The following is a 27,364-nucleotide window of genomic DNA, read 5'->3' on the forward strand; positions in this document are numbered from 1 at the left end:
AAACGCGCGTCACGAAAAAGGCACGTCGACACGAGTTTGAGTGACTCGACCCGTGACTGTAACCGCGCCAGGCAGAAAAAGGACGGACTATCATTGCTGGGGCCAGCCTTCATTCTCAAGCCCAGCTCCACTCAATGCCTCCCAATCTCTGCCACTGCACCTGCGCCAACTAATCCATCCTCTTTTCCCTACCCATTTCATAGAATGTCTCTGTGTTTTGGTCTGTCTATGGGGCACAATGGACGGCTATCATGATCTCCCCGAAGTACCTCGTTCGGAGCCCGTTTTCCCTCCCTCATCACAGGAGATTCCTTCCTCTCCACCCTCAATAGCCTCCGATGTTGGCTTCAGACGCAAGCCCAGAAAGCCTCCTCCGGTCACCCCACGCTCATTCAAGAGGTTCTTCACACCTCGGTCTATGCTAAATGGCGTCAATAACAACAATGCGAGCTCGGTCAGGACCAACCGCCAGGCACTCAAGACGCTCAGCTCCCCCGCTGTCAACCGCCTAGGTCCGGCCTTCACGAAGACCTTGAAGGCCATTGAGCACACATCTGAATCCCCAGAGTTGATACGGACCCCGAGCAAGAGAAGGAAGCTTTCCTTCTCCTCCATTGGCTCTTCTCTACAATCGTCACCCCTCAAAGAGGTCCATGTCAGGGAGTCAATTAATTACGATCAAGAATTAGGCGCCCCGGTCCGAAAAATCGAATTAAATGTGAGCAGCATTCCGGAGCATGAGCCTAAGGTCAGCACCTTCACCTCCAAACCTCCTCGACAGGTTCCTCCTGTTCGTCGGTCCAAGGCACTACAAACTTCGGGCGCGCTATACATGCGGAGTGTAATGGAAAATCGCGCGAATCGAGTAACCATGCGAGCAAACTCTGGGGCTGGTAAGTCATCATGTATATAGCATACTTGTCGCATGTTCTCACTATCTTCAAGGCTGGCAGGATATGACCTCGAATTTCTACTCCCGCCCAAGTGACAGCCACAACTGCGCGAGCGTTGCCGGAGACCGTTATGTTCTCCCGTTCTGCACGGCATCCTGCAATAGTGAGTTAACCCGGATGCAATGAGAAATCATGCTGCGTATGCTGATCGTCTTGTAGCCAATAGTCTTGTTGCTGTGGGTGACGAGGAAGGTGGTATCAGATTACTGGATTCTGCCAAAGACGACAAGAGCGGGTTTTCGCAAGCATACCTTACCTTCCGTCCACATATGAACTCAATCATGGACCTGGAATTTTCATCTGATGATCTACTACTCGCAACAGCCTCTGGCGACCAGACTGCGCTTGTTGTCGATATGACCACCCAAACTCCGGTTTATTGTCTCTCGAACCACGTCTCCTCAGTCAAGCGAGTTCAATTCCAGCCAGCGGCTAACAACAAGGTTCTGGCGACTTGCAGCAGAGACGGCAATGTCAACATTTGGGACCTTCGATGCAAAGGTTTCGATAAACCATGCCTGCAAGTGCAGTGCTCGCTTGAGTCCGCGTCAGAGCCCACTACTTCCCCTATCTCCTCAAAAACAACGTTTCCCCAGGTCATGAACACTATTCATGGCGCGCATGCTTGGATGCCACAGACGCATACAGTGCCAGGATTAGAACCCCAAACTCGCCGCTCCGATATCACCGTGACTTCACTAGCCTTCCTTCCTCCCGGCCGCGAGAACCTATTCGTCACTGCCTCCGAGGCCAACGCCTGCGTACGACTATGGGATCTGCGTACGACACATCACAACCGTCGTAACCGGCCTGTCCTCCCTCTTTCTACCACTCGAGAACCCGAGAGCCACGCCAAGTACAGGCGCTTTGGTCTTACATCGATGACTTTCGGCGGAGACGGCTCCCGACTTTATACCCTATGCCGCGATGGCACCGTTTATACATACTCAACCTCCCACCTAGTCCTTGGCAATGCCCCAGAGCTTTCCCTCAACAACGACCGCCCACGCCGCTCGGGGGGCTCCGACAAGGAAGGCCTCGGTCCCCTCTACGGCTTCCGCCACCCTCGTCTGCAGGTTTCCTCCTTCTACGTTAAAGTCGGGGTTCGTAAAGCCGCCGGCGATAAACCTGAAATGCTCGCCGTCGGAAGCAGCGATCGCTGCGCCGTTCTCTTCCCCACAGACGAGAGATTCCTTTCGAACCCATCCGCAAGCTCCACCCCACCGGAGACCGACTCACTACCCAGCACCCCAAACTCCACCCGCTCCGGCCTCCTCCGCCGCACCAACTCAGGGGCCGGCCTGTCCGGCCGACTCGAAGACACCATCCCCATCTACCAGTCCGGTACTCCTCTAGTCGAAGGCCACGCCAAAGAAGTTTCAGCCGTATCCTGGACCGTCGACGGCGAACTCGTCACGGTCAGCGATGACTACAGCGCGCGTTGCTGGCGGGAAGGCCCCGAAGCTCGGGATCTCCGTACAAGCGGAGAGACCGAGGGCAAGAGGTGGCGCTGCGGCTGGGCGCAAACGCAAGACTCGTATGACGACGAAGACGAATGAATTCCTGATTTCCTTGACCTACCTCTTTATTTTGAACGTTGAACTCTTCCCAGCGCTTTCACACATTCTTGTTTCCCTGCTCGTGTCGTGCATTCTATGGTGTTTAGGCCTATATCAAGGTGTATGTGTTTTAGCGGGTGTTTTTGTTCATTTGGTTTGTCCTATTCCTGTTCTTCGAGAACCTGTTATCATGCTGTTCTCCTTTATGAAAGCGTGTTGTTTGTTGTAAAGCGGAGGGCCGCGGGAGAGGAGGTTTTGTTTCGGGTAGTTGAGGGGTGCGTACAACCTGCTGTCGATAATGAAAGCTATCGAATTCCCTAAATCAAGCTCTGCAGTCTCTTATTGTGTAATTTACTTCTCAGGAGGGTAATAACAAAATCCCACCACCCAATCTCAGTCTTGAATATAAGTCACAGGTTAGGGGTGTATGCCATGTGATTGAACCGAACAATACTATGGCCTCAGAAGAAAGCACAATGAAACAATATCCAGATGATACAATAATGTACTTCATATCTTGATTATACTTTTTCTCTTCCTTCATCCTAAATATCTAGAACTCCGCATGAAGAAACAAGGAAACGGATGGAAAATCGCGTTCCAAACATGTTTAGTGGCCGTGTCCATCATCCTCCTGCCTCTCGGGGTCCAACTTGATCATGGTATCGATACGCATGATGGCAATGCAGGCCTCGACGGCACTCTTGAGCTGCTTGATCTTACCCATGCTCGGCTCCAAAACACCGGCCTTGAGGGTGTCGTGGACACGACCCTTGGTCAGGTCGAGACCGTAGTTGCGGTAGGTCTTCTTCTTGGCGATGGCCTTCTCCTCCTCGTTGGCATCACCGTCCTGCACACGCTGCGAAAGGGCATGTCGGACACGGAGCTGGGCAACAAGCTCAGAAGAGTCCTTGGCGGCGTTGACGGCCAAGGTCTTGGGGACGGTCAGAAGGGACTGGGCGAATTCGCCGATGGCGAGTTGCTCACGAGAGCCCTGGGAAAGACGATTAGTTTTGATTCAAAGGTAAAAAGGGGATGAGGGTGGTGGATGAACGTACAACTGTGACGGCGAACTCCTCCAGATAAATGTGAAGAGCAGTCTCAACGGCACCACCACCAGGGACAATGCTGCCGCTCTCCAGAGTCCGCTTTACGGCGCACAATGAGTCGTGCACCGAACGCTCCATCTCGTCCAGGGTGAAATCGTTGGGACCTCGCAGGATGATCGAAGCAGAAGTGTGTACCTTGGTGCCCTTGACAAGGATACACTCATCATCGGATATCCGCTCCTGCACAACTTCCTCTGCGTAACCCAAGTTCGAGGCCTCGAACTTCTCATCCCCGTTCAAGTCTGACAGGGTGCTCACCAAGGTGGCACCGGTGGCCTTAGCGATCCGGCGGAGATCCTCCTTCTTGCAACGACGGACGGCCATGGCACCCCTCTCAACGAAAAGCTTGAGAACCATGTCGTCGATACCCTTGGTGGTGAGGACGACATTAGCTCCGGACTTGAGGATCATCTCAACACGCTCGAGAACGATGCCGGCTTCTCTCTCGCGGATCTTCTCCAGCTGATCGGGATCGTCGACTGTGATCTGAACACCCAGCTTCATTCTCTCCTTCTGCAGGTTCATGTCCAAACAGGCAATCTTCGCATCGGTTATCCGGGTCTTCATGGCTTGGGAAGCGACGGTGCAGTTTAGAGCGTAGCCGTTGACGAGGACGGACTCCTTGCTGCTCTTTCCGTGCGCCTTCAGCAGGTTGACAGCCTTAACGGGATACTTGACTTCGTTTCTCTGGTTGGTGGTCTTGACGGCCAGCATGGCGTCGACGACCATGTTGGCGAAGAAGTCGCCATCTGCGCCAATGATCTTGCTGGACATAGAAGTCTTCGCAATGTTGACCAGACTGTCCTTTCCAAGGGTCTCAACCTTCGTGGTGATGTTCTCGTTCATATATTTGACGGCTTCTCTGAGGGCAAGTCTGTAACCGTTGATGATGGTGGTAGGGTGTATGCGGTTCTTCATCAATTCGTTGCCTCGTCGCAGGAGCTCTGCAGCAATCAAAACGACCGACGTGGTACCATCACCGACCTCCTTATCCTGTTGTTGAGCCAAGTCGACGAGGATTTTTCCGGCGGGGTGCTCGATATCGAGAAGACTGAGAATGGTGGCACCGTCGTTGGTCACCGTAACATCCTAGATGTGCGTCAGGAAGCTGTTTTGGTGAACGTGGGGTCGAGGCTATGCATACGCCAATATCATCCACCATCATCTTGTCCAATCCGGAGGGACCAAAGGAGCTCTTGACGACATTTGCGATGGCCTGCGTGGCAAGCACTGCAGAGATAATTAGGATTCATCTTCGACAGTTGTGTCGTCGACTGATGACATACCGTTCTGCTCCCGTACATCGGCACCGGTGATTTTCTGTCCACCCAAGACTGTGCGAGATTGTAGTCAGTTTCCAGAGGTCCAGGGGAACGTGGGAGTCCGATGAAATGTGGGAAATGGAAACTCACAAAGCGTGTCCGCATTTCGCGGGGCCTCAAAGATGCCTGCCATGACTGATGAAACAGACAGAGAATGTGGAGGAGAGGGGGCAAAGAAATAGAAGCTCCGACTGAAACAGAACTGCTTTGCTTTGCTTTGCTTCTTGCTGCTTGCTGCTTGCTGCTCGATTCGACTTGTTCGGGCCTTGTCTTTGCGCTAAAAGTTCTGCCGGGCCCGGGGCGGTGAGGAAGCGCAAAGAGACATCCCACTTTGACTCAAAAGAGGGGCGGCCCTTCGCTTTCCCTCTCCGCGCTACCGCTCGACTTCCCCATCTTTTGTCTCTCACGACTGCATTTTCGAGTTTGGTCCTTCTTCCTCCTTCTTTCGCGTGAAGGTCTCCTCCTCAAACTCCAAAATGTCCAGCCAAGCCCCCGCTGAAGCTGCGGTTCCCGCCGAATCGGCTGCCGCTCAAACCCTGCCTGACCGCACCCAGGCCCCCGCCGAGGCCGCTCCCCAGGGCGGCGAGGTTTCCAAAAACGCCGCGAAGAAGGCTGCGAAGCTGGCCAAGCTGGCTGCTGAGAAAGCCGATAAGAAAGCTGGCAAGCCTGCCGAAAAGGGAATTGGCAAGCAGGAAGCCAAGAAGCCCGCTTCTAAGGCCCCCAAGAAGAAGATTGACGGCGCCGCTCTGATCGGTATTGATGTCTCCAAGGAGGAGGACTTCCCCGGCTGGTACCAGCAGGTCCTGACCAAGGGTGATATGCTTGACTACTACGATGTCTCCGGATGCTTCATTCTCAAGGTGACTCGCACTCTGTCGAACCTGGGTCGTACTTCTACTAACCTGTGCGCCAGCCCGCTTCGTACTCTATCTGGGAGGAGATCCAGAACTGGTTCAATGGTCACATCAAGAAGATGGGCGTCAAGAACTGCTCCTTCCCCCTCTTCGTGTCTGAGGATGTTCTGCAGAGAGAGAAGGACCACATCGAAGGTTTCGCTGCTGAGGTCGCCTGGGTCACCCATGCGTATGCAATTCCCTTATCTTTGGTCGCGTGATGCGCCGTTTGCTAATAAATCTCTCTCGATCCTACAGTGGTTCCACCCCTCTTGAGAAGAAGATCGCTATCCGTCCCACCTCTGAGACCGTCATGTACCCTTACTACGCTAAGTGGATCAGAAGTCACCGTGACCTTCCTCTGAAGCTGAACCAGTGGAACTCCGTCGTCCGTTGGGAGTTCAAGCACCCCCAGCCCTTCCTGAGAACCAGAGAGTTCCTGTGGCAAGAAGGCCACACTGCCCACCTCACCCAGGACAAGGCCCACGAGGAAGTCATGCAGATCCTCGACCTCTACGCTCGCATCTATGAGGAGCTTCTGGCCGTCCCCGTCGTCAAAGGCCAGAAGACCGAGAAGGAGAAGTTCGCCGGTGGTCTCTACACCACCACCGTCGAGGGCTACATCCCGGCGACCGGCCGTGGTATCCAGGGTGGTACCTCCCACGGTCTTGGCCAGAACTTCAGTAAGATGTTCGGCATCACCGTCGAGGACCCCTCGGCCAAGGGCGACGAGAAGAAGCCCCCCATCCACGTGTGGCAGAACTCCTGGGGTCTGTCGACCCGTACCCTGGGTGTCATGGTGATGATCCACAGTGACAACCGCGGTCTTGTCCTCCCTCCCCGCGTGGCCGAGACTCAAACCGTGATCGTCCCCGTCGGTGTGACCGCCAAGACCACCGACGAGGAGCGCAGCAAGCTTTACGCCGAGATCGACCGCCTAGCTTCCGTCCTCCAGGACGCTGGCGTCCGCGCCATCTCCGACCTCCGCGAGGGCTACTCCCCCGGCTGGAAGTTCAACGAGTGGGAGCTGCGCGGTGTGCCGCTGCGCATCGAGTTCGGCCCCGGCGAGATGGCCGGTGGCTTCGTCACCGCCGCTCGCCGTGATATCCCCGGTAAGGACGGCAAGGCGCCCATCCAGGTTGCCGAGCTGGCGACCGCCGTGCCCGCGCTCCTCGAGACCATCCAGAAGGACCTGTACAACCGCGCCGACAACGAGTACCGCTCCCACCGCAAGCTTATCACCAACTGGGACGACTTCACCCCGGCCCTCAACGAAAAGAACATCTGCATCATCCCCCACTGCTTGACCGAGGAGTGCGAAGATCAGATCAAGGACATGAGCGCCCGCAAGGCCGAGGAGGACTCCGGCGAGGCCCAGGACGCCCGCGCCCCCAGCATGGGCGCCAAGTCCCTGTGCATTCCCTTCGACCAGCCCGAGGGCATTGTCCCCGGCGAGACCAAGTGTACCAACCCCAAGTGTACGCGCTTCGCCGAGAAGTGGTGCATGTTCGGCCGTAAGTTTAACCCTCCCCCCTCTCCGGTCATCATCTCCCCCGAACCATCTTCGCTAATCTGTGTCCAACCTCCATACAGGCTCGTACTAAGAACGTCTTCCGTCATACCTGCAATATCATCACTTACTTATTACAACTACCACTACCACTACCATCGCTACTTGCGATCTATTTCCCAAGAAGTGATTCCAATTTCTCATTCTATGTGCATATCCTCATCTATCTTCGTACTATGACTGTTATGACTTTGTTTTCCTGCCATTACAGTTTCGCGTCGTGTGTTTGAAAAGGAAAAAAGTGTCTGGGGCTCAGGGGAAACATAAACCTCCGGTGGAAGGAGATTGAAAGTGGGGAGGAGGGTGAGGTGTTCCGGAAGAAGCATAAACATGTGTGGAGATGGAGTTTTAGAGAAGAATTCAGAGTTTCTAGAAATTCCCCCCTTGCTTTTTATGCATGAGATACCTTTTTTCTTTTTCTCTTTCTTATCCAAATGGGCAGTATGATTTCTGATTTGAGGAGTTTGGTAGACGAGTTCATTTTGTAGGCAGTACTGGTAAGAAAGAGGTGATTGCTTGCAATGAGAGTGGAAGATTGATGGTGATTATCTCGTTTTTATTGATCACTAGTAGCTAGGTAGGTCTGTCTTGGTATGCGAAGGAAGGAAGGAAAGATATGAGATTGAGTGGATACAGTAAAGTGTATGGGTGAAAGCGCCAATAGCTTTAAGTGCAATGGGAAATAGGAGAGTATGCATACATGCAACGAATGGAGATTAGCACAGGGGATCCTCAGTAGTGGCTCGCTGGATCGAGGGAGCCCGTGCAAACAAGTCAGCTTCAGTGCCACAATAAACAGAATCATGCGACATGATGTTCAGCAAATCGGCCGTGAGAAGGACATCACATATTTTGCTTCTTCCAAAAAAAAAAACAAAAAGGGATGACTGGGGTTAGACGAGTAGAGAGAAAGAGTGTACATATCAGCGTGGGATTAGACATGCGAATTTAGGGTATCATGAAATGGTTTCATAGGAGAGACATTGCTCCTCGGATTAGGTAGGTCAGGCAACCTGAAAGAGTCGCTTCTCAAAGGAGAGATAGAATCTCAACATGGCTAGTTAACATTCAAGGTGTTGTTGCTGGGCTTGCGCGGCCAGCTCATGATGCGGTAGGGGGATTTGATGCTTGGATTCGACGCAGAGGTGGCTGCACCGGGCTCGTAGTCAACTCCGTGAATACGGACCTCCGGCGGCTCCAGGCTGGGTAGTTCGATGATTTCTTCGTCATTTTCGTCGTCCGAGAAGCTGGACCGGGATCCTTGTGTGGAGTCGGAACCGTGGGCGCGCATGTAGAGGATGGATGGTGTGGGTTTGAAGCGATTCGCCTGCTCGCACGAAAGAGACTGCGCGGAAGTGGGTTGGCTCGTGTTTCCATGTAGGGGGCTGGTCTTCTTCGAGATCATGCCGGATGTAGCTTCCTCGGTTCGAAGTAATAGATCCATAAAAGTCATCGGCATTTCAGGTTCCTCAATGGCTTCTTCGCTCGCCTCCGCCTCGCCCAGAACTTTGTCCGAGGGCAATGGAGCATCTGTGTGCCTCCGTCGACTGATACCTCCGGGTGCTTGAGGTATCGCCGTCGATGGTACGCTTGTCGAAATACTTCTTCGTTGTTCCGAGTTCCTCTTATGCTTCCTGAAAGAGCTCTTTCGGATCAACTTGAGGAGCTGGCCTTCTTTTGCACTGGGCCCCCTTTCCGGCACAGTATCAGGGTAAAGCGGCACGCTTAGACCCTTATCGAAAGACTCCTGAGAAGGGGAAGGGCTAAGGGAACATTCTGTGTCGGGGAACGTCAATCGTTTGAAGGCGTCGTGGGAATTGATCTCACGGACGATAGCATCCTGGAGGGTTTCAAATGTTGGGTGGGGTGTCACTACCGGCTCGGACGTGTAAGCCTGTCGAAACATGTCCATGATTTCTGCAACCTTCTCCGTAGACGGAGGTAAAGGTGAGACTGCCGTCGGTGTAGCCACTGGCAGGGGGCTATTCATGACCTCTGCGATACTTAGGGGCCGCGTTGACCCAGCGGTGTTGGGAGTCGGGGGCTGAATGACGCGGTGCGTAGCTTTTGTGTTGGGCTTGCCTCGAGCTGCCAGTTTTGTATTGATAGAGAGATCCCGGACATTCTTCTTAGATTGGTTTCGACTCGAATTCGAACCTTCCTGGTCCTTCGAGTTGGAGATGACTCCAGATGTATTTTTTGTGGACCCATTTTCCTCCAGACCCTGCTCGTGGCTGATTGACAGCGGTATGGTGGGACTATCTGGCAAAGGAGTATTACTCCATCTACGGCCTTGCTTGTAGGCTGGAGGTACGCCCAGGTAGCCATTGCCGGGTGTAGGAGGCTCCGTGTCAGAAGTTTTGGGCCGTTCGGCCACCAGGTTTGGTGCTGACCTCTGAGAGCGCAGGGAGCTTCTTTCGAAGCTTATTTTTCTTGAGGAATTCGGTCGTTCATCGCGCGCTGACGACGCTGTCGCTGTGAGCTTCTCCGAGGTCGTAGTTGCCACTCGTTCTTCCCTAGCCCGCAAGCGGGTGCGACCTTTCGTGGCATCTCTTTCACTTCGGGGGTTCGACCTAAGTGGTGATCCATGTGCTGATTTAGATCGCGGACTCGCACTACGTGCAAGAGAACGACTGCTGCCTCTGAATGTGTTTCTTAATGTTGCATCTCCTTGGTAAGAAGTAGGACGCGGGTACGCCACTTTGTGGAAAAAAGTCCCTTTGAGGAAGAAAGCCATGTTTCTTTCCGCGATGTCCTCATTGTACGGCGTGATAGGCGACAAAGAAGTAGGGCACTGGATATGGTAGCGATGAGACGAGAACAGCGCGTCCAGTAAGTCAACATGCCGTGGGGTTTTGTCAGGAATTGGACTCGAAGGATGCGAAGACGGCGGTTGAGAGTAAGACGACACGGGACGCGTGTGCAACCCTTGGGTTGGCTGAGAGATTCTGGAGCCAGAGTTCAAGGGTTGTGATGTTGCTGCCCTGGGCAATGCAGAGGAATGGCAATCGCCGGCCAAGCTTCTTGTCTGAGGGTCTCGATTGTCGTGAGTTTCTGACGATGTCTTCTCTGCGTGAAAGAAGCGTTTGAGAGAAGCCATTATGGTGCTGAGGTTCCTTCATGAACCTTTCAGATTTCGATGTAAATGTTGATGAGTGTGGCTGCGAGAGCCTAGAATTTGTGTCTGATGGAAGATTTTGGAAATCGTAGGCGACTGCTTCCAAAGCGAGCGAGATGTCAATAAAGCTTCAGTCAGATCTCGATATAGCGTTCGTAAACCAGTGTTCTTTTATATCGTTCCTAGCCCATTATGCAGGCTTGGAGTAGGCTCACCGTGCCCAGGAATTGAACAGTAGGCGGGATGAGGAACAAGGGGGGAAAACAGAAGTAAATGAGGAGGGAAGAGGAGAATAAAGAGGTTCCGTTTTGTGGCTGCTCAGTTCGCAGATCTCATATTTGTTCCGGTCTACATCAGGGGCAGAAGTGGTCCAGGTCTCGGTAATGGAGCTTGGGAGGATGGGGCTCAGCCAACAGCCGGAAGAGATCTGGTGGACACAATCATAGGGTGTGCATCAATCTCGATTTGCGCATCTGAGATCCGATCAGTGACGACAGTGCCTACCCCCTGGAATTCAGTCAGATATCTCTTGCAGCCCATGTCTGTCAATTCGCCGTTGTTCACCACCTCCTCAGGTCAATGACCGTTGCAACCGAATTTGACCAAATTGTGCGCCCTAACGCCCTACAGTCATAACCTAAAAGCTAGAGTTGCTTACCCACTTGACAGCGAGGGCAGTCTCAGGAGTTTACTATTAATGGCACTCACGGCGTACTAGTATGGCTGTAAGGCCTGCAGGATGCAGATCTAATTTCAGTGGCAGTCTTAGCAGCCGAGCTTTACCTTATTTAGTTACTCCAACCAGCCTATCAGGCAGTGGGTGATCAATAGCGAGAGGAACTCTCGATTTCATGCTCTAACGGGGACAAAAAGACAACAAAGTTCTGTCGGCTAAACGGTGACAGGTTAGGCGCAGTTGGAGGATGTTGGAGCCGCGCCAGTCATAGGCGATAAATGTCGCGGGATGGAGCCACGAACACCCCTTCCGATGAGCGGGTCTCGAACGAAGGAACGTGCTATTGCCAATTGGACATATCGGGTAGCTGATCGTCAATAGACAATGAACGGCGCGGGCTCGGAGTGGAACTGGGCTTGCCAGCCGAGCACCAGCGCTCTTGGAACTTGGAATCGCCCCATTGCGATAGTAGTGATTGACAGGGGCAAGGTCGCCGACTAGGCCACCATCAAGGCTTGGGTGGTCAGGAGGAAGAGATCTATTGTGGTTGACAGGAACGACGTGGAAGTTTGACACATTGCTAAGAGATAGACAAGTTAGTGTATCGTTCAGTTGCCCGTGTGCTTTCTTTTTTTGGGGGGGGTCTTATTCCAATTGTATGCTTTACCTTGGTGTTATGAATTGGGAGAGTTTGCGGGGGTTCTCCGGACCTTCTTCACACGACCCATCCATCCATCTTGTAGAGGGGAAGCCTCCATGCCCCTTAATTGGAGGTCACGATCAAAGAGTTTCATCAACGCCGATCGCGGTGGCACCAACCTTGATTGAAAGAGAATTTGCCACTGGAGAGATACAACTGCGATGTCGCAAAACTGAGCAGGGGCTTTGGTGGTTCGATGTTATTGACAATGGACGGAGCGACCGAGTCGGGATTAGGTAAGAGGCATGTCTACGCACTGTGAATGCTCTTTTGCATACACTTGTGTAGCATAGACTAGATTGTCCCCTTGATTCCTGCCACGGTCTTTTCTTTTCTTCCATTCAACGTAGTGTTTGTGCTCGCTCCTCTCAAACCCTCCAGCTCGCCTGCATATATATTGCTCTATTCATCGGCTCAAATAACTATAACTATCGCTTGAGCTCTTCAGACAAATCGACAGGTTCTTGAGCAATCTTCTGAATTCCCTTCAAAGGCTACAGTGTGGATCTACTCTTAGACTAGCGGTCTCAGCAGTAAATCTGCTCTACGTCACAAGCGAAGGTTGCCTGCACTCCGGGCAAGCCGACATCAGGAATGCCGCAACTCACTCATAAGAATAAGCATAAATGCCTGCGATCTTGGTGCAGGCGAGGCCGATCCAAATGACTCTGAGGACTTGGCATGACCGGAAACGGAATGCATAGATCAGGAATTTTTCAAGACTAGTGTGCTGCACACAACACTACTAGCATTGTAAAAGGGGAGAACACCAGTCACCCTACGCTTGGTCAGGTGCTGAGCACATCAGGCTCATGGTCATCATGTTTGCTGAATAGGATGAAGACATGCTCAAGCCGGGCTTCTACACATGCCTTCCATCGCACGAGCGGAATTAACCTTGTATCGCGATGATCCCATGCCACATGGGAACATTATCGATAAGCGAACACCTATGAACTGCAACCATAATGCTAGACTCATCCCTACAATGGTTTCCAGGTTCCGGCAGGGATAGACTATCGGCGCGGGAACAGTCAGCCCTAAGAGCCCGGGATTCCGATGATGCAGTTCTGCAATCAGAGCCCCTCCGCAAGGAGCCCAACTGCAGTTCGTTTTAGATAACAGGGAAGCGTCAAGGTCGGCGGCTTGTCCGGATGCTCACCCAGCTCATCAGGGCCAGGATGCATTTCAAACCCCACATTTCTGGACGATGGAGCCAAACGTATGGAGAAGGAGGGTCGTTCCTACCTCTGCAGAAAAAAACTACTTACCGTGCCATGCGGGGAAGGTAGCCTGCAATACTGGTAGTAGAGCGCAAGACGTTACATGGGGGACCGGAGGTTACTTAATGCTCGACGTCAATGAACTCTTCCGGCGATGACCTGCTGCACTCCACCTTTCCACCAGTTCCGAATCAGGCCTCAACTCTCCAATGCGTCCTACGCTCTCAGCTGAAAGTGAGACATTTCCGAGACACTCAAGCAAGCAGGCAGGCAGTCAGCGACTCAGTGGTGTAGTATTCTCGTCCTTTGCCACGACTTCCATCCTTCTTAACGACTCTACCTTGCTCATATCTCTACCGACCGTACAATGAGGTTTCAGACTGCGAATTAGGTGTGCACAAGACTGGGGCCCGGAGCTCTTTTTCGGACGATTCCTCCAGCATGGAGGACTCGAAAATTGCGCAACATGAACTTACTCCCCGGGACATATCTGAACACGTGGAGGATAAAGCTTGGGATGAGGACAAAATCACGAAGGCAGCCTGCTCCGACCAGTCTCCTAACAGCAGCATCGGCGAGGGGAATGTTGATTCGGTCACCGACAGCGAAAAGCAGAAGATAGCAGAAGGAGCTGCACACTTTCGAAGGTTGGGCTGGAAACGTCTAACCGTTGTGCTTGTCGTTGAGGCTATCGCTCTCGGTGTCCTGACGCTGCCAGCCTCATTTGCGACCTTAGGGATGGTGGCAGGTACGATCTGCTGCATCGGAGTGGGCGTCATCGCAATCTATGCCAGCTATCTTGTCGGAGAAATGAAGATCGCATTTCCCACCATTCATCATTACGGTGATGTTGGAACTCTCATGTTGGGGAAGTTCGGCAGAGAGCTTTTCGGTGTCATGTTTGTGCTACAGCTCATTCTGGTGACTGCATCCTACTGCTTGACCGGCACAATTACTTTTGATGTCCTGACCAATAATGCGACATGCTCCATGGTATTCGGGATTGTTTCGGCTGTGTTACTGATGCTATTGGCCGTCATGCCATCCTTTACCGACGCGGCTATCCTGGGCTACATCGACTTCGGCTCGATAATGGCAGCCATCATTATCGCCATCATTGCTACTGGCGTGGAAGCTGCGAACAAGCCCGGGGGACTAGCAGGGGTCAATTGGTCCGCATGGCCCAGACCTGGCACGACTGTTGCAGACGGGTTCATCGCAGTTTCAAATATCGTGTTTGCTTACAGTTTCGCCATGTATCAATTCTCCTTCATGGACGAAATGCACAAGCCACAGGACTATATGAAGTCTATCTGGACATTGGGTGGCCTAGAGATCGTGATCTACACTCTCGTGGGCGCATTGATCTATGCTTTTGTTGGTGTAGACGTCCAAAGTCCCGCACTGCTCTCCATGAGCAGTTTGATGACCAAAATCGCATTCGGGGTAGCATTGCCGGTAATTTACATTTCTGGCGCTCTCAACAACACGGTCACGGCTCGATATGTACATCTGCGCCTGTACGAGAATTCGGTGGTCAGATACATCAACACCCCTAAAGGCTGGACGACATGGCTACTTGTTCTACTGGCCATCACAGTCTGTGCCTGGGTCATCTCGGAGGTGATTCCCTTTTTCAACGATCTCCTCGCTCTCAGTTCGGCATTATTTGTTTCTGGATTTGTTCTTTATATCCCAGCCGTCATGTGGTTCATGTTTCTTCGTAAGAGCGAGGGCAACAATCGAAAACGATTACTGCACGACTTATCCGCTGCGTTTCTGTTCTGTGTTGGCATTATCGTGTTGGGTGGTGGGACCTATTCCAGTATTGTCGATATTGTGAGTTGTCCAGCTCTTTTTTTCTGTTTGAGATGCGGCTGCTAATCTGTGTTTTAGAAGCGTCAGTTCGACAGAGAGACTGTAAGAGGCGTCTTCACATGTGCGCCCATGGCTTGACGCGACCTGTCATCTGATGGGGCTCGCTCGCTCACATGAATTCTCACAGCATTGATACTTGGGTGTATATGGCTCGCTGGTTCAAATGTACATGGCTAGCATATCGCTACGCACTCAATGGTCGTGCGAGATAGGAGAAATCCAAGTTGAGACAATAAGCTTTTCTTCAAGTAGAAAATGCCAGCGAGTGCAATCAAAATATTCTAACCATCAGCACGTCAACTCGCAGCGCTCAGTCATCCGTTTGGCTGTAAACCGGAACATGAGACGCATCAGCGCTCTCTGTCCGCATTCCAGAACTCTTTGTCGTCTCCTCGATCATCATCTGCTGCACCGCTTCGTTGGCGGGCAGACTTTCGTAGGGATGGACGAAGACCAGGACCCGTGGACCGTCAGTGATGGCTTTGTCCTCGGCACGAGTATGGGCAACGTCCGCCATGAAGTCGGAGTAGTGCTGAGGTGGGTTGACGGAAGGCAGGTGGATCTTTCCGGGTTGTGTAGTTGGCTGCCTCGAGGTGCTGGATGGATGTATTGATGTAGTCGGGACTGTGCCATGCCTCTGTGTCATATAGGATTGTTGCGAAGTTCGACATCTTTTTTTAAAAGTTGATGGTAACGTGATGGTATGTTAAACGCTCTGAGGAGAGTCCATTCTCAAGCCACTATAAGCCTTTCTTCTCGCCTGTGTTGTGGTCAGTCTTCCACCTAAATATACGACCAAAGTAGAGCTGCAGATACCTAGTTGGATTTCCCTGCATTATCATGCAGCCCGGTGATAGGACACAGAGAGAGAGAGAGAGTGGGGGGGGGGAGAGGGGGGAGAGCAGGTGTTTCAATTCTGGTGGACAAAAGTTCTTGAAGCCAGGAGAGATATTGCGCCTTGTCAATGTAGTCACCAAGCAGAAAAACTAAAAATAATCTTTCGAGAGGGATACGCGGGCTGTGTCACATTGTGAGAGGCGACGGAGAGGGGAAGAAGAGATAGAAGATACTAAGGAAAGAGGCCATCATTCCCATTCTTCCACGCTTGACCGAAGCTCTGCTCTAGTAGTACAAAGTAGTCGCAACAACCACCTCCAAAGGCCCATTGTTATGTACTTGCCAACACACTCCAATCACACAAAAGTACAGTATCAATCCTCAGTCCCTACCTTCACCTTACCAATATTAAATACCATCTGGAGTATGATCACGAATCCCAGTCCCAGCCCCAACCTCGCCCTTGCCTTAACTCTTCTCATCCTCTCCATCCTCATCAGAGTAAATAGCACAATCCTCTCCCTGCGAACTATCCCCCCACATCCCCACCCTCACCAACGACGAATCCGACGACCAACACGACATCCGCTCCCGAGACTCAATTAACCTCAACTCCGGCGCTATAATCTCAGAAGCAGAAGCACAAGCAGCCGTCGCAGACGCAGACTTGCCCTCATTCACCACCGCAGGCATCACCCCCCGATCCCCAAGGTAAAACACACAGCTCTTCCTCCGTCCACCATGCGTTCCATCCACCCAATCATCCTCATCCTCACCCTCATCATCCGCAACATCAGACCCCGACTCCGACAACATAAAGGATGTCTCCGGCGGATAGATCCTCGGCGCGCTCGTCTTTTTCTGTTTCTGCGTCTTGTTCGTCTGCCGTAGTGGCTGCTGCTCCTGCTCATGCTTCTCAAGAGAAGAGCCGGCCCCTTCTCCCCAAGCAGCAGTAGATTGAGACCCGACCTCATGGGCAGTGGTCTCAGCAGCAGCAGCAGAAGTACCACCGCCAGCACCCTCTCCTCGAGCCCGACCCTGAGTATGAATCTGAGCCTCACCACCCCGCACCCCCTTGTAATCGAACCCTCCCGCATGCACCTTTAAATCGAGCTCCTGCTTGAGACGATACCATTTCAGCCGGGCGGTGGGCTGCGTTACTCCTGTTGCTTTCGCGACGGCGGGCCAGTTGATCTTTTGTGGCGTGTGTTAGTTTCTGTGGTGGTTACGTAGTGTGGTTTGTTTTGGGGTTGGAAGTTTGGGGATGGGGTGAAGAAGGAACTTGGCCTAGTCGTTGAGTTTCGTTTGTGCTAAGATGAAACAAGTTGGTCTTGATAGTGTAGTGACGTTCTTTGGGGTGATTTGAGGTGAGGTGAGGACGGGCCTTACGGTGTTGGAGTCTGCGTTTAGCAGGATCACGTAGAGGAGCAGGACGTCGGCTTCGGCGGTGGGTTTGGGGGCTGTGGTGGGTGTTGCGTTGTGCATTTGGTTTATTGTTTATGTGGTTGTTGTTGTTGTTGTCTGGGATATGGGAGGTGAGTTAGGAGGGCTGGATGTGGACGTGCTTGGTTGGTTTGGTTTGATCTTCGAAGGATGAGAAGTAGATGAGCTTCTCGAAAGTAGTTGGTGAGGATAGAGACAGTTATGTTCTGGGTAAAGAAGGAAGGTACTGAGGACTTGGGAGGAAATTCAACATAAATAGAGAAGAAGAGAGGGTCGGTCGGTGTTTTGTGGTTCTTTGTGAATGCAGCAGACAATAAATACTGCTGGGTTAGCCATCGCCATACAAACGGCAAGCTGCATGTCTCGTTTACACACAATGCGTTGTTTTGTGTATGCCACGAATGTAGCCACAAAGGTAAGCAGACGGAGAGTGAAGGCCCATGCATTCATTTCATGTTAAGTGATATCTAGAAAAGGATATATCGTATCGACAACAGCATGGCATTATTCTTTTGATCCGCTATATTTCATTAATGCTTCTTGCTTCCTTTTCACAAGTCGCCTGTCGTCACGTCAACCCAGCGTAGCGTTCAGCCGATTCCCTGACGGCTTCGACAAGGACGGTGTGAGCTCCGCGCGCCGCATTGACCGCTCCATCAATCAGCGCTTCATGGTTCAGACTGCTATCATCCACCCCCAAAGAAGCCTTGGAGTGATCGCCCTTGAGCCAGATCTCGGTAATCTCGTCCCGAGCAGGCATGTAAGCGACCACGCACGCAGACAGAATGGACTTGTGCTCGGCCGGATCCGTATCCAGCATCAACTTGGGCGTTCGTTTTCCCTCCTCGGTGACTTCGTCGTCAGAGACGATGGCAGCCACGCCGCCCGCCACCAGGTCCAAGCAGTCGATGCGCGCGTCGGCAATGGCTGCGGACGCGGCCGTGATACACCCGGCCAGAACGTTCATCATGCCCCAGGGAGCGTCGTGCGAGTCGGGCGCATCCCCCCACCAACGATCGTCTTCGGCCTCGAGGATGGTGATCGTGATATCCAGGCCACTCTTCGGCCACCGTTCCGCGACGATGACGCCTCGGAGCGCAGTCTCAAGGTGCACGCCCAGGTCGCGTTCGCTGGCGTCCCGGATGTGTCCCTTCCGTTGGCGGGCAGCGAAGGGCGCGTATTTCACGTGGGTTGTAAGGACGAGGTTGGGCGAGAAGGTCGCCGACCGGGGGAGGGGTTTCGGTCCATGGACGGTACAGGCGAGCTTCAGCGCCGACGAGGGGGGGATCAAGGACTTAGGGGAGGAACGAGCTGCGGCGAGGGAGGCAGACGGTTCGTATTCGAGGTATGCGGAGCCGGAAGCTGAAGGGATCAACCCCGTCTTGAGGACTGATTCATTATCAACATTAGTCTTTCGTGTCTGTGGGTTGATGGGAGGGCCGGTGCCCTTACAGATCTTGCGCAACTCATTAGGTTGTCTATGACGCCGAGGTCTTTCTATGACAGCGCCGGAGGTGGACTTGAGAGAGGAGGCGAACACCGCAGGCCTCGTGCCGCTAGGCGGCCCATTGATTCTTCGTCTGTCAGTCATTACACATGTCTTTGCGTCCTGCGATCAGTTGAGACAAGTGACCGAAGGGAAAGCAGCGAGTGGGCAGATAATGAATTGGGGTTGATAAAGCGATCCGATAGCTGCGCGGTCGACCTGCCCGCAAAGCGACAATTTTGAGAGGTGTTTGCATGGTTTGCAGGGTGGGAGCGCGGAAGCTCGGCGCATTCTTTTTCCCTTCCCCTCGTGGGTTTTTCTTCTCTTTTCTCGCTTCGCGCTTTTCTTCTCCTTCCCTTCCTCTCTCTTCCCACACAACACAATGAATGTTGTTAATGGACAGCCTGCCCTTCATATGCGAAAGTGCATGATGCGTCTTTTGTTTAATCGACACTTCATTTGGAACTAATTTGTAGAATGTGAGTATCACCTTCCCACCTCATACTACCATCACTTGCATGATGAAAGCGATCCAAAAATCGAAGTTCTGGCGACATACACATGGGCCATTGAACAAACATGCATCACCATCTGACAACCATACTTGATATGCTTTGTGTGCTCAGTCATCATACTGCAGTGGACAATCGGCTAACGTTCACTAAAGACAGGTTCAACCAAACTCATTCATGAATGAGGTACTTATAACTAATGTAAAAGAACTGGTATGTCTGCCTTGAATGTCTATCTTATGCCTACCTTACCCAACCCGAGTACACCGCTCGGCCTTATTTCATGATGAGAAAAATTTCTTTTCAGTTCTGCTTCTGCAAAATTTTTGAAGATAACCAAATACCTTACCAAAAAACTCCTGATGCCAATTACATTCACAAACGCTTTCTTCACCCATATGAGGAAAACAAGCATGCTAACAGCTGCAAAGACTCCAGGTACTGTAGCTTCAATGCCACCATTTCATCCACACAACATCTCCACACAAGCCACCAATGGTAAGAACCTCCTTTTTTTTTTTTCATTCACCCACAACAAACACCCCAATGTCTATGATGACAACAAGTCAATCCATTCAATGATCTCCCACCGTGGAGAACCGCCCCTCGAGCCGTGCGAAATCTCTCCCTGATAATCCCTCGCAACATTCCGCACTGAGCAAATGTATATTACGAGTGGGCAAATCGGTACCGTCTTTCTCATCTCCCTTATACTGGACCTTTACGGTGTGGGATGATCTTCGGATCATTCCGCCCGAAAGGGAGGAAGGTTGTGGAGCTCTTGAGGAGGCGGATTCACGCCGGTCTGTCTTAACTTTTACATTTCACCTCTTTGAGGGCTTGTGGGAAACCTTCGGGGGTGACTTTCTGCTACGCTTGACTTGTGTCAGCGCCTTCCTTCTGGCTCGAAGTTCGTTTTGGACGGCGAGTTGGGGGGTCGGGGCTGGCAGGGGAAGGGATGAATTAACCGGCTTGGCTGATTTTTTTTCCACTTTCAACCTATTCTGCTGTCGATGGAGAATGCTCTCTCTGGTTTTGAGTAGCGAGTATGCTGACAGTACTGGCTTGCAGGTTTGATTTTGATGAGAATCGCTTTTGGGCTAGTGTGTGGGATAGTGGCTAGTCGTAGATAGCACGGAATATGAACGGAAATCAATTGGATTTCTCTGCATCTCTTGATCGTCGAGTCCACTCTTTTATCCTCATTTGACCCAAGTCGTCTGAGTGGTAAGTATCTTGTTCTTCTTTCTTTGCTTCCAATCATCCTCGCTCCTATCATCCGATCGTCGTCGTTCAGAAGATGTTTGCATATCTACGTATTTGCTACTTCAGAGCCTTCATGGCCATGAGACAAAATTTCACCACATGCCTGATGGACATTCGACGATCTTGCCCTTTTTCCTCTCTGCCCTTGTTTTTTGGTATCTCATGCCTACCTATCCTCAATCGCACACCTCTTCAACACAATACAAAGAATTTTTGAAAAGTGGAAAACAAGTCCCAAGCAATATGCGTATGTATGGTATCCCAAGGTAAAAAGCATATGTACACGTAGAGCTAGCTGAGGAGTGTATCCCTGCGAAGAATGTCGCCTCGGCCATGTCATAGTAAGAGCTTTTGAGTCTGGTTTCACAGTGTATACTTGCCTGTCTTCCTTTCTATCTGGGTGTGTTTTGTGTTATGCGTTCGTGTGACCGAGTGGAAAAAAAGTGTATGAGCAGTGCGACGAAGTCGGGACTGTGGTTACTCGACATGTCCGTCGATGTTGGCAATGTGAAATGGGGATGGATATATATTTGATTAAGCTTCGAAGCAATCTCATGCCACAACAACCTCGCCTTTTCCGGGGGTTTCACTTGGAGTCGAAGTGCCGTTGCTCGTCATGCTGTAAGGAGCCTGCAGATACACCACACTGTCAGGTTTCTTCTCTTGTATTCCATGGCATGGGCTGTGGTGGCTGAGGAGCGTTGCTTACCAGAACTCGCTTGGCGTTACATATCCTCCACGCGAGATTGCGGACCGTTCCATCGGCGCGAACGACTTCGGGCGCGAATTCCACGCCAAACCTGAAGAAGAGAAGGAGCGTTAGTGGGCCATACAGCACGGGAGGCAGGATTTTAACATGATAAACTCACATCTGATGTACGGCGAAGACAACTCGTTTGGCATACTTGCCATTTCGTTCCACCTGGCTGCCGAATTGCTCATCCACCGTCTCGGGTGCGATTTCCGGGTCCTGATCCAGGCAGTTGCGGATTACGGGCAATAGTTTCAGCTCGACAGCCGCTTGAAGGTCCTCCGGGTTGCTCTCCAAGATATCCTCCTCGTCAAACCGAGCAGCGCGGATCTCGAAGGGTCGCGAGATGGCCATCACGTTGTGCTTGCCATTGTGGTGGTAGCGGAACTCGAAGGCACCCTGGGTCCAGAAGAGCTTGTCACCTGTGAAGACGACTTCACCCCTGAAGACGTCGTCTGTGTCACCATCCGAACGCTGGAAGCCTGGTACCCTGACATCAGTCGTCACAATGCCTTTCTCGCAGGTCAGGTTATCGTAGACACCGGCGTTCGTCGCGATCCATCTGCCTTGGGAAGAAACCCGCGTAACCTCACGTGAGGTGTTGTCAGTGACACGGTAGAGACCGATCCAGTCCTTCTTGCTGTGGTTCAGAGGAGCCGTCCATCGGACTTTGATCGGTGCACCGTATTCAAATACCAGGTTTCTGAGATCGCCTCGTCTGTCCAGGGGCACACGCGCGTCAGCACCTTCCCTACCACTATACGGGTCGATCGCATCCACAGAGGACGATAGAGTGCCCTCAACCACCAACGAGTAATCCCGCGAATCATATCCTGCAAGATCTTCGTCAATGCGGGAGATGGTAACACGGGCGGGATACGTCTGAAAGAGTGCAGTGGTATCTTTCACGAAGGTGTTAACACCGGCGGCAAGCTTAGGGCGCGCCGTATCGATTAGCTCTTCGATGAACTCGAATGATTCGTCCACGATCTTATCCACGCTACCATGCAGTTGGCGGAGCGAAGGGGGCAGGGATCGCTTGAGGCTCTTAACAAGCCCCGCATCTTGTCGCAAGCTTTGGCCATAGAGCTTTTGCATGTGAGGACGCTCAACAAATTGAATGAAAGCCATGCTTAAGACGTGACTTATTAGCGCGAGGAAAATGATTGCTCCGCTACTTGTTATCAGAACAGCACCCCAGACACCTGCCAGACCCAAAACACGTTCAGGGTTGTTCAGGAAGCGGTAGATGCCATTATACGTCAATTTGTGAGATCCCTGGAAGAAGAAATCACCGTAGAACCAGCCGAACTCGCCCAGCGATTCGTAAATGCTGACCGAGGTCCATGTCTGCAGGCAGATAAGCCCTACGCCCAGGACATGTCGGAGCAAGACCAAACCGTAGCCCCAGTCAGCAGGAAAGGTGTACATCTTCCACACGGCGGCAATGAAGCTCGCATAGCACATTATCATGCTCAGATGGTACGTGCCCTTCCACTGATTCCAAGCTTCGTGGGGGGTCTCGCCATACTTGACGAAATGTCGAGTCCATGCTTTACAGTTTGATTGACGGATAAGGAGGTACCCGGTACCGACGGAGAACCAGAGTCTCCAGATTGCTGCATTGGCCACGAAAATGAATTGATAGCGAGGTGTAGACGGCGTCAGGACGGTCAGGGCGAATACAAGGAACTGGACCAGCAAGGACGAGCTATCTGTTATCCGATGCAGGTCCAAGTTGTGGAGCCCTAGTAAACTGTGGACCGATGGAGGAGGGTTGCTTGTTGGGTAGTTTGTCGCATGGGGCAGCTGCTCATCAACCGGTGATGAGGCAACAGAAGGCTCGCTGGCCTGGGACGATGTGGATACAAAATCTTGCTCCGTCATACGCTTGCGCGGAGGAGGAGGATTGTACGTCTTGTCGATATGCGGATTCTCGACAAATACCAAGAACGCAAATTGAGCTGCATGGGCGAGGATGGAGATGAACAGCACTTTGTAGCTTGCTGCCATCAACGAAATGCCGTAGTATCCGGCGTACCCGACGGAGTACATCGGATGAGGAGCCATCTCGAAGACACCGTCGAACGTCAACTCTTGGTCAATGAGAAAGAAGAAATCTCCCCAGTACCACGCAAAATCTTTCACCACGCGATGAGCATCTAGTTTAACCCAGAGGTTGAACAGCACTAACGCGATACCAGATGCCCAGCGCACAATAGTCATCAGAACACCCTCATCAACGGGGTGATGGCTACATGCTATGGCAAAAAGGCAGTATGACGTAAAGTCACACATGAGAATAAGGTCCACGAGGCGACGAAAGACGAGCCAAGTATTGTACTCGAGCGGAGCCTCGTCGAACGAATAATCGACAGGGACCTTAGTTTCCAGTTCGCGCTTGATTAGTTTATACAGGTTAGGATGGGGATTCTGGTTCGTGGACGGGTTCACAAAGATTTTGGTCTGTTCGGCCCACCGAACAAGTGTGTTGTGGTGAGACTGATTGTGTAGAAGCCATCCGATGCCAATGTTGTATGCCGCCCGCCAAAAGAGATAGACGACAGCAAACACTGGGACTTTTGCACCTTGGGGGAGTTGCCGTAATAGGAAAATATGAGCACCCAGAATGAGAAGAACAAGGACATCAGAAAGGTTTTTGGGTTCTGAAGGAGACAAGAGTTGAGAGACCATATCATGGGTCTGAGGCACCGTGAACACTAACACATTGTCAAATAGCGTTAGTGCAACTGCTAACTGGGGCAGATTAAACGGATATCTCAAGCTAGACCAGGGGGGTGAAAAATGCCACTAACCTGTACCACCAGGGGTGCGGCCGAAGGTCTTTTTGTCCTTCTGTGCATCATCCTTGGCCTCAACCTCGCCAGTAGCCGTGAGGGCCTCGGACTTTGCCATTGGATCGGGCTGAGAGACGGCTACAGTTCTCTCGCGTAGCGCGTGCTCACCCAGATTAGAGCCTGTTGAGAGGCCACGATCCATTGTTGAAATGAAACTATGAATTCTGTTGGGTTGTACCCGGCAGATGCAAAGGGAGGGACAAGAGAATGAATGGGAGAAGAAGAGGGAAGAACAGAAGTAGCAGAAGCATGTGACAGCCTTGGCTGTGACTGAGACAGTGGGGGAAATTCAACCGGCGGGAAGGCAATGATTGGTGTTTGAATTCATCCGAACCAACCAGCCGCATCCAGCAATTTCTCTAGGTTGAACAGGGAGAGATTTAGGACTAAGAGTGAGAAAGATAGAAAGGAAATATCTACGCAGGAAGAAAAGAGGTCAGTCCAGCTATTTATGATTAATTGAGAACTACAAAAGCCAGGAAAAAACGTTGGGGGTGAGACAAAGCACCTAGACTCACTAGCCATGCCTCTCTCCTCTTTCCCCGTCGGTTATGGCTTGAGGTGGATCCCTTGCCCTGGGGAAGGGAAAGCATCGATGGGCCCTCGACGGACGGACAGCTTGGAAAGGGCGGTTCGACGCCAATCATGACGCTCATCGGAGTCTGGGTGGGATTCAGACAGAATGGGTCGGAATGAGGGAGAAAGACTGGAATTGAATCGACTGCATATCCATCGGAAGGGTCCAGTGCCGTGGTGTGGTGAATGAATGTCACTCCCGCATTAATCTCCCCGAATAGTGGCATTGCATTCTGCTGCACCACAAAGACTATTATATTAAGTCTGATGGGCGGTAACTGCGGTCTTCTCATCCTCTGAGTTTCACTGGACAGTTCTCTTCTCGCTAAGCCTCGATGATGGTCTTAGTGCCACCATGGAAGATGAAGCTGCGGAAGCTATGTATCTACTGTGCCTAGTTATGCAAGCTTTTTGGCTCTTAATGGGCATCTGCGCGCTTTCCAGTCATCCTAGAACCCCTCACGGAGGGAAGGGAAGAATCAGACAAGCTAGGTCTGGGTTGTTCATGTGCAAGTCCTATCCGTCGCAAGGACGCTCAGGGTTTCAAGCATTGACCCAAATACCATCGGGTCAAGTCTATTAATGCACCATGGAGTTATTAATCCTGTATCCAAGAAAAATGAGGCCTCAAATAGCCCGGGTGGACTCGATCATCGTGGTTTCCTGGTTTATACGAAAAGGTTTAGAGTTCTGACATCGCATTCCTGGTCGATATCTCCGTCTAGTTATATTGGTCCTACCGCTTTGCCCCTCATTTGACATCCTGGAGATCCGAGGACTCGCTTTTACTTAAAATCAAGGGATGGGACGTGGGAGCCATTGAACTTGATATAAGCAATCAATGACCTGAAATATTCCATCAAATTAGCAACCTTGTTGTCAAATTACTCAGCCCGTACTCCGATGGACGGGCCTGTAGCATGTATTAGATGGGTGGGATTATGAAGATAGCATAGATGTTTCTACGCTGAAGCCAGCAAAGGTTCACCTCAACCACATGTTGGAGAAGGATAACGCTTACCAGCCACTATCGGTACCGAAGCGATTGTACAGATTTAGACATAATTATACGAGAAGCTTAGATGTCCTTTGCCATATCAATCAATCTTATCACTGCATCAGCAACGACACCGCTGGGATCTCAATGCAGCCCCACACCAATCGCCACGGCAGTGTTTGTCATCTCCCGATAAGTTAAGTGCTGATTATCAAGCATCTTCCGCAGTCATCGACCCCCGCCACTTTTCCTTCAGGACTCTCTCGAACCATTAATAAAACTGTGTTCAATATTTCCGATTGTTAGATAATATTCGCAGTGAACCCAGAGATCAGATAGAACCCCGCGCAAAATGGCACCTTCCCTCGAGGAGCCAACAACGGCGCATTTCGACGCGCCCTCCAAGATGGCACCGAATCTCGTCGCGCCCGAGCCAGGTCAGTTCCTGTTTCGCTCCGAGTGATATGTACTTTGATACTAATGATTTTCTTTTCTCTAGAGCACTGCCCTGGTCCCGAATCCGAACAAGCCGGTCAAGGCGACGCTTGTGCCGGTTGCCCGAATCAGCAAATCTGCGCCTCCGCTCCCAAAGGCCCCGACCCCGACATTCCCATCATCACCGAAAGACTATCACAAATCCGACACAAGATCCTCGTGCTGTCCGGCAAAGGAGGCGTAGGAAAATCAACGTTTACCTCGCTGCTCGCCCACGCGTTTGCTGCGAACCCCGATTCCACAGTCGGCGTCATGGATACAGACATTTGCGGGCCGTCGATTCCGAAAATGATGGGAGTCGAGGCGGAGACTATCCATGTCAGCAACGCAGGCTGGAGTCCCGTCTGGGTTACAGATAATTTGGCTGCGATGAGTGTACAGTTTATGCTGCCCAACCGGGATGATGCGGTGATCTGGCGAGGCCCCAAGAAGAACGGTCTCATCAAGCAGTTCTTGAAGGATGTGGACTGGGGAGAGATGGACTACTTGGTTATCGATACACCTCCCGGAACTTCAGATGAGCACTTGTCTGTCAACTCGCTGCTGAAAGACTCCGGTGTTGATGGTGCGGTGGTCGTCACGACTCCGCAGGAGGTCTCTTTGCTGGACGTGCGCAAAGAAATTGATTTCTGTCGGAAGGCCGGTATTCGTATTCTGGGCTTGGTCGAGAACATGTCGGGCTTCGTTTGCAAAAATTGCAACACTGAGTCGCAAATTTTCCGAGCTACCACTGGGGGCGGGAAGCGCCTCGCCAAGAAGATGGGTATTCCGTTCTTGGGCGCGGTACCTCTTGATCCGAGAGTTGGAATGGCGTGCGACTACGGCGAGAGCTTTGTGGAAAACTTCCCGGACAGCCCAGCTTCGAAGGCGATCAAGCAGGTTGTGCGCTCGGTCGCGCAGTTCATCGGCGAGGAACCGGACAACGTTCTGCCGGAGGACATGGTCGAATAAAAAGCATTATTTTCTTTCCTTTCATGCCTGTCAGCGCGGTGCATTGGGACAGCAAGCCAGGGGATTCACGATTTGCCAATATTGTTAGGCGTTTGGGCCATAGATTCAGTTATTTTGATACCAGCTTTACATGGAAGACACCTCATTCTCTTGTTTACGTACTCTTCTTATTATTCTTCTGCCATCCAGAG

The 27,364-nt window shown here is 51.8% G+C and overlaps 12 protein-coding genes across 12 annotated transcripts; 4 read left to right on the plus strand and 8 right to left on the minus strand.

The window, feature by feature from the left end:
• Nucleotides 1-135: 135 nt before the first annotated feature.
• BO97DRAFT_468856 (WD domain protein) lies at nt 136-2,819 on the plus strand. The gene is made up of 3 exons (XM_025699786.1): nt 136-893; nt 946-1,056; nt 1,113-2,819. Exons 1-3 carry the CDS (start codon nt 239-241, stop codon nt 2,510-2,512), a joined length of 2,166 nt encoding a protein of 721 aa, XP_025554087.1. The 5' UTR covers nt 136-238; the 3' UTR covers nt 2,513-2,819.
• Nucleotides 2,820-2,969: 150 nt separating this feature from the next.
• Nucleotides 2,970-5,169, minus strand: BO97DRAFT_364384 (chaperonin-containing T-complex alpha subunit TCP1). The gene is made up of 5 exons (XM_025692539.1): nt 5,034-5,169; nt 4,908-4,955; nt 4,766-4,851; nt 3,571-4,710; nt 2,970-3,506 (listed from the first exon to the last, which is right to left on the minus strand). Exons 1-5 carry the CDS (start codon nt 5,074-5,076, stop codon nt 3,123-3,125), a joined length of 1,701 nt encoding a protein of 566 aa, XP_025554088.1. The 5' UTR covers nt 5,077-5,169; the 3' UTR covers nt 2,970-3,122.
• A 151-nt stretch (nt 5,170-5,320) lies between these two features.
• On the plus strand, nt 5,321-7,845 carry BO97DRAFT_364388 (proline--tRNA ligase). Its single transcript, XM_025692540.1, has 4 exons — nt 5,321-5,803; nt 5,857-6,026; nt 6,095-7,350; nt 7,430-7,845. Exons 1-4 carry the CDS (start codon nt 5,420-5,422, stop codon nt 7,438-7,440), a joined length of 1,821 nt encoding a protein of 606 aa, XP_025554089.1. The 5' UTR covers nt 5,321-5,419; the 3' UTR covers nt 7,441-7,845.
• Nucleotides 7,846-8,463: 618 nt separating this feature from the next.
• Nucleotides 8,464-10,506, minus strand: BO97DRAFT_412222 (uncharacterized protein; the record flags this gene model as incomplete). The annotated part of the gene is made up of 1 exon (XM_025696226.1): nt 8,464-10,506. One exon carries the CDS (start codon nt 10,504-10,506, stop codon nt 8,464-8,466), a length of 2,043 nt encoding a protein of 680 aa, XP_025554090.1.
• A 740-nt stretch (nt 10,507-11,246) lies between these two features.
• Nucleotides 11,247-12,089, minus strand: BO97DRAFT_260791 (uncharacterized protein). Its single transcript, XM_025690903.1, has 2 exons — nt 11,868-12,089; nt 11,247-11,780 (listed from the first exon to the last, which is right to left on the minus strand). The coding sequence occupies exons 1-2, from the start codon at nt 11,930-11,932 to the stop codon at nt 11,381-11,383; spliced, it is 465 nt and encodes a 154-aa protein (XP_025554091.1). The 5' UTR covers nt 11,933-12,089; the 3' UTR covers nt 11,247-11,380.
• A 1,231-nt stretch (nt 12,090-13,320) lies between these two features.
• BO97DRAFT_441414 (putative amino acid transporter) lies at nt 13,321-15,178 on the plus strand (the record flags this gene model as incomplete). Its single annotated transcript, XM_025698169.1, has 3 exons — nt 13,321-14,962; nt 15,020-15,062; nt 15,129-15,178. Exons 1-3 carry the CDS (start codon nt 13,565-13,567, stop codon nt 15,176-15,178), a joined length of 1,491 nt encoding a protein of 496 aa, XP_025554092.1. The 5' UTR covers nt 13,321-13,564.
• Nucleotides 15,179-15,195: 17 nt separating this feature from the next.
• Nucleotides 15,196-15,742, minus strand: BO97DRAFT_260796 (uncharacterized protein). Its single transcript, XM_025690904.1, has one exon. It carries the CDS (start codon nt 15,645-15,647, stop codon nt 15,312-15,314), a length of 336 nt encoding a protein of 111 aa, XP_025554093.1. The 5' UTR covers nt 15,648-15,742; the 3' UTR covers nt 15,196-15,311.
• Nucleotides 15,743-16,306: 564 nt separating this feature from the next.
• On the minus strand, nt 16,307-17,323 carry BO97DRAFT_412224 (uncharacterized protein; the record flags this gene model as incomplete). Its single annotated transcript, XM_025696227.1, has 2 exons — nt 16,307-17,032; nt 17,228-17,323. The coding sequence occupies 2 exons, from the start codon at nt 17,321-17,323 to the stop codon at nt 16,307-16,309; spliced, it is 822 nt and encodes a 273-aa protein (XP_025554094.1).
• Nucleotides 17,324-17,767: 444 nt separating this feature from the next.
• Nucleotides 17,768-18,945, minus strand: BO97DRAFT_364397 (3' exoribonuclease family protein). Its single transcript, XM_025692541.1, has 2 exons — nt 18,734-18,945; nt 17,768-18,670 (listed from the first exon to the last, which is right to left on the minus strand). Exons 1-2 carry the CDS (start codon nt 18,870-18,872, stop codon nt 17,850-17,852), a joined length of 960 nt encoding a protein of 319 aa, XP_025554095.1. The 5' UTR covers nt 18,873-18,945; the 3' UTR covers nt 17,768-17,849.
• A 1,833-nt stretch (nt 18,946-20,778) lies between these two features.
• BO97DRAFT_385992 (phosphatidylethanolamine N-methyltransferase) lies at nt 20,779-24,541 on the minus strand. Its single transcript, XM_025693505.1, has 4 exons — nt 24,113-24,541; nt 21,415-24,016; nt 21,255-21,345; nt 20,779-21,175 (listed from the first exon to the last, which is right to left on the minus strand). The coding sequence occupies exons 1-4, from the start codon at nt 24,294-24,296 to the stop codon at nt 21,098-21,100; spliced, it is 2,955 nt and encodes a 984-aa protein (XP_025554096.1). The 5' UTR covers nt 24,297-24,541; the 3' UTR covers nt 20,779-21,097.
• A 32-nt stretch (nt 24,542-24,573) lies between these two features.
• Nucleotides 24,574-25,167, minus strand: BO97DRAFT_260872 (uncharacterized protein). The gene has a single exon (XM_025690905.1). It carries the CDS (start codon nt 25,021-25,023, stop codon nt 24,610-24,612), a length of 414 nt encoding a protein of 137 aa, XP_025554097.1. The 5' UTR covers nt 25,024-25,167; the 3' UTR covers nt 24,574-24,609.
• An 804-nt stretch (nt 25,168-25,971) lies between these two features.
• On the plus strand, nt 25,972-27,272 carry nbp35 (Fe-S cluster-binding ATPase). Its single transcript, XM_025693506.1, has 2 exons — nt 25,972-26,164; nt 26,227-27,272. Exons 1-2 carry the CDS (start codon nt 26,080-26,082, stop codon nt 27,171-27,173), a joined length of 1,032 nt encoding a protein of 343 aa, XP_025554098.1. The 5' UTR covers nt 25,972-26,079; the 3' UTR covers nt 27,174-27,272.
• The last annotated feature ends 92 nt before the right edge of the window (nt 27,273-27,364 follow it).

This window comes from Aspergillus homomorphus, assembly GCF_003184865.1.
Source record: "Aspergillus homomorphus CBS 101889 unplaced genomic scaffold BO97scaffold_7, whole genome shotgun sequence".
Taxonomy (NCBI): Eukaryota; Fungi; Ascomycota; class Eurotiomycetes; order Eurotiales; family Aspergillaceae; genus Aspergillus; species Aspergillus homomorphus.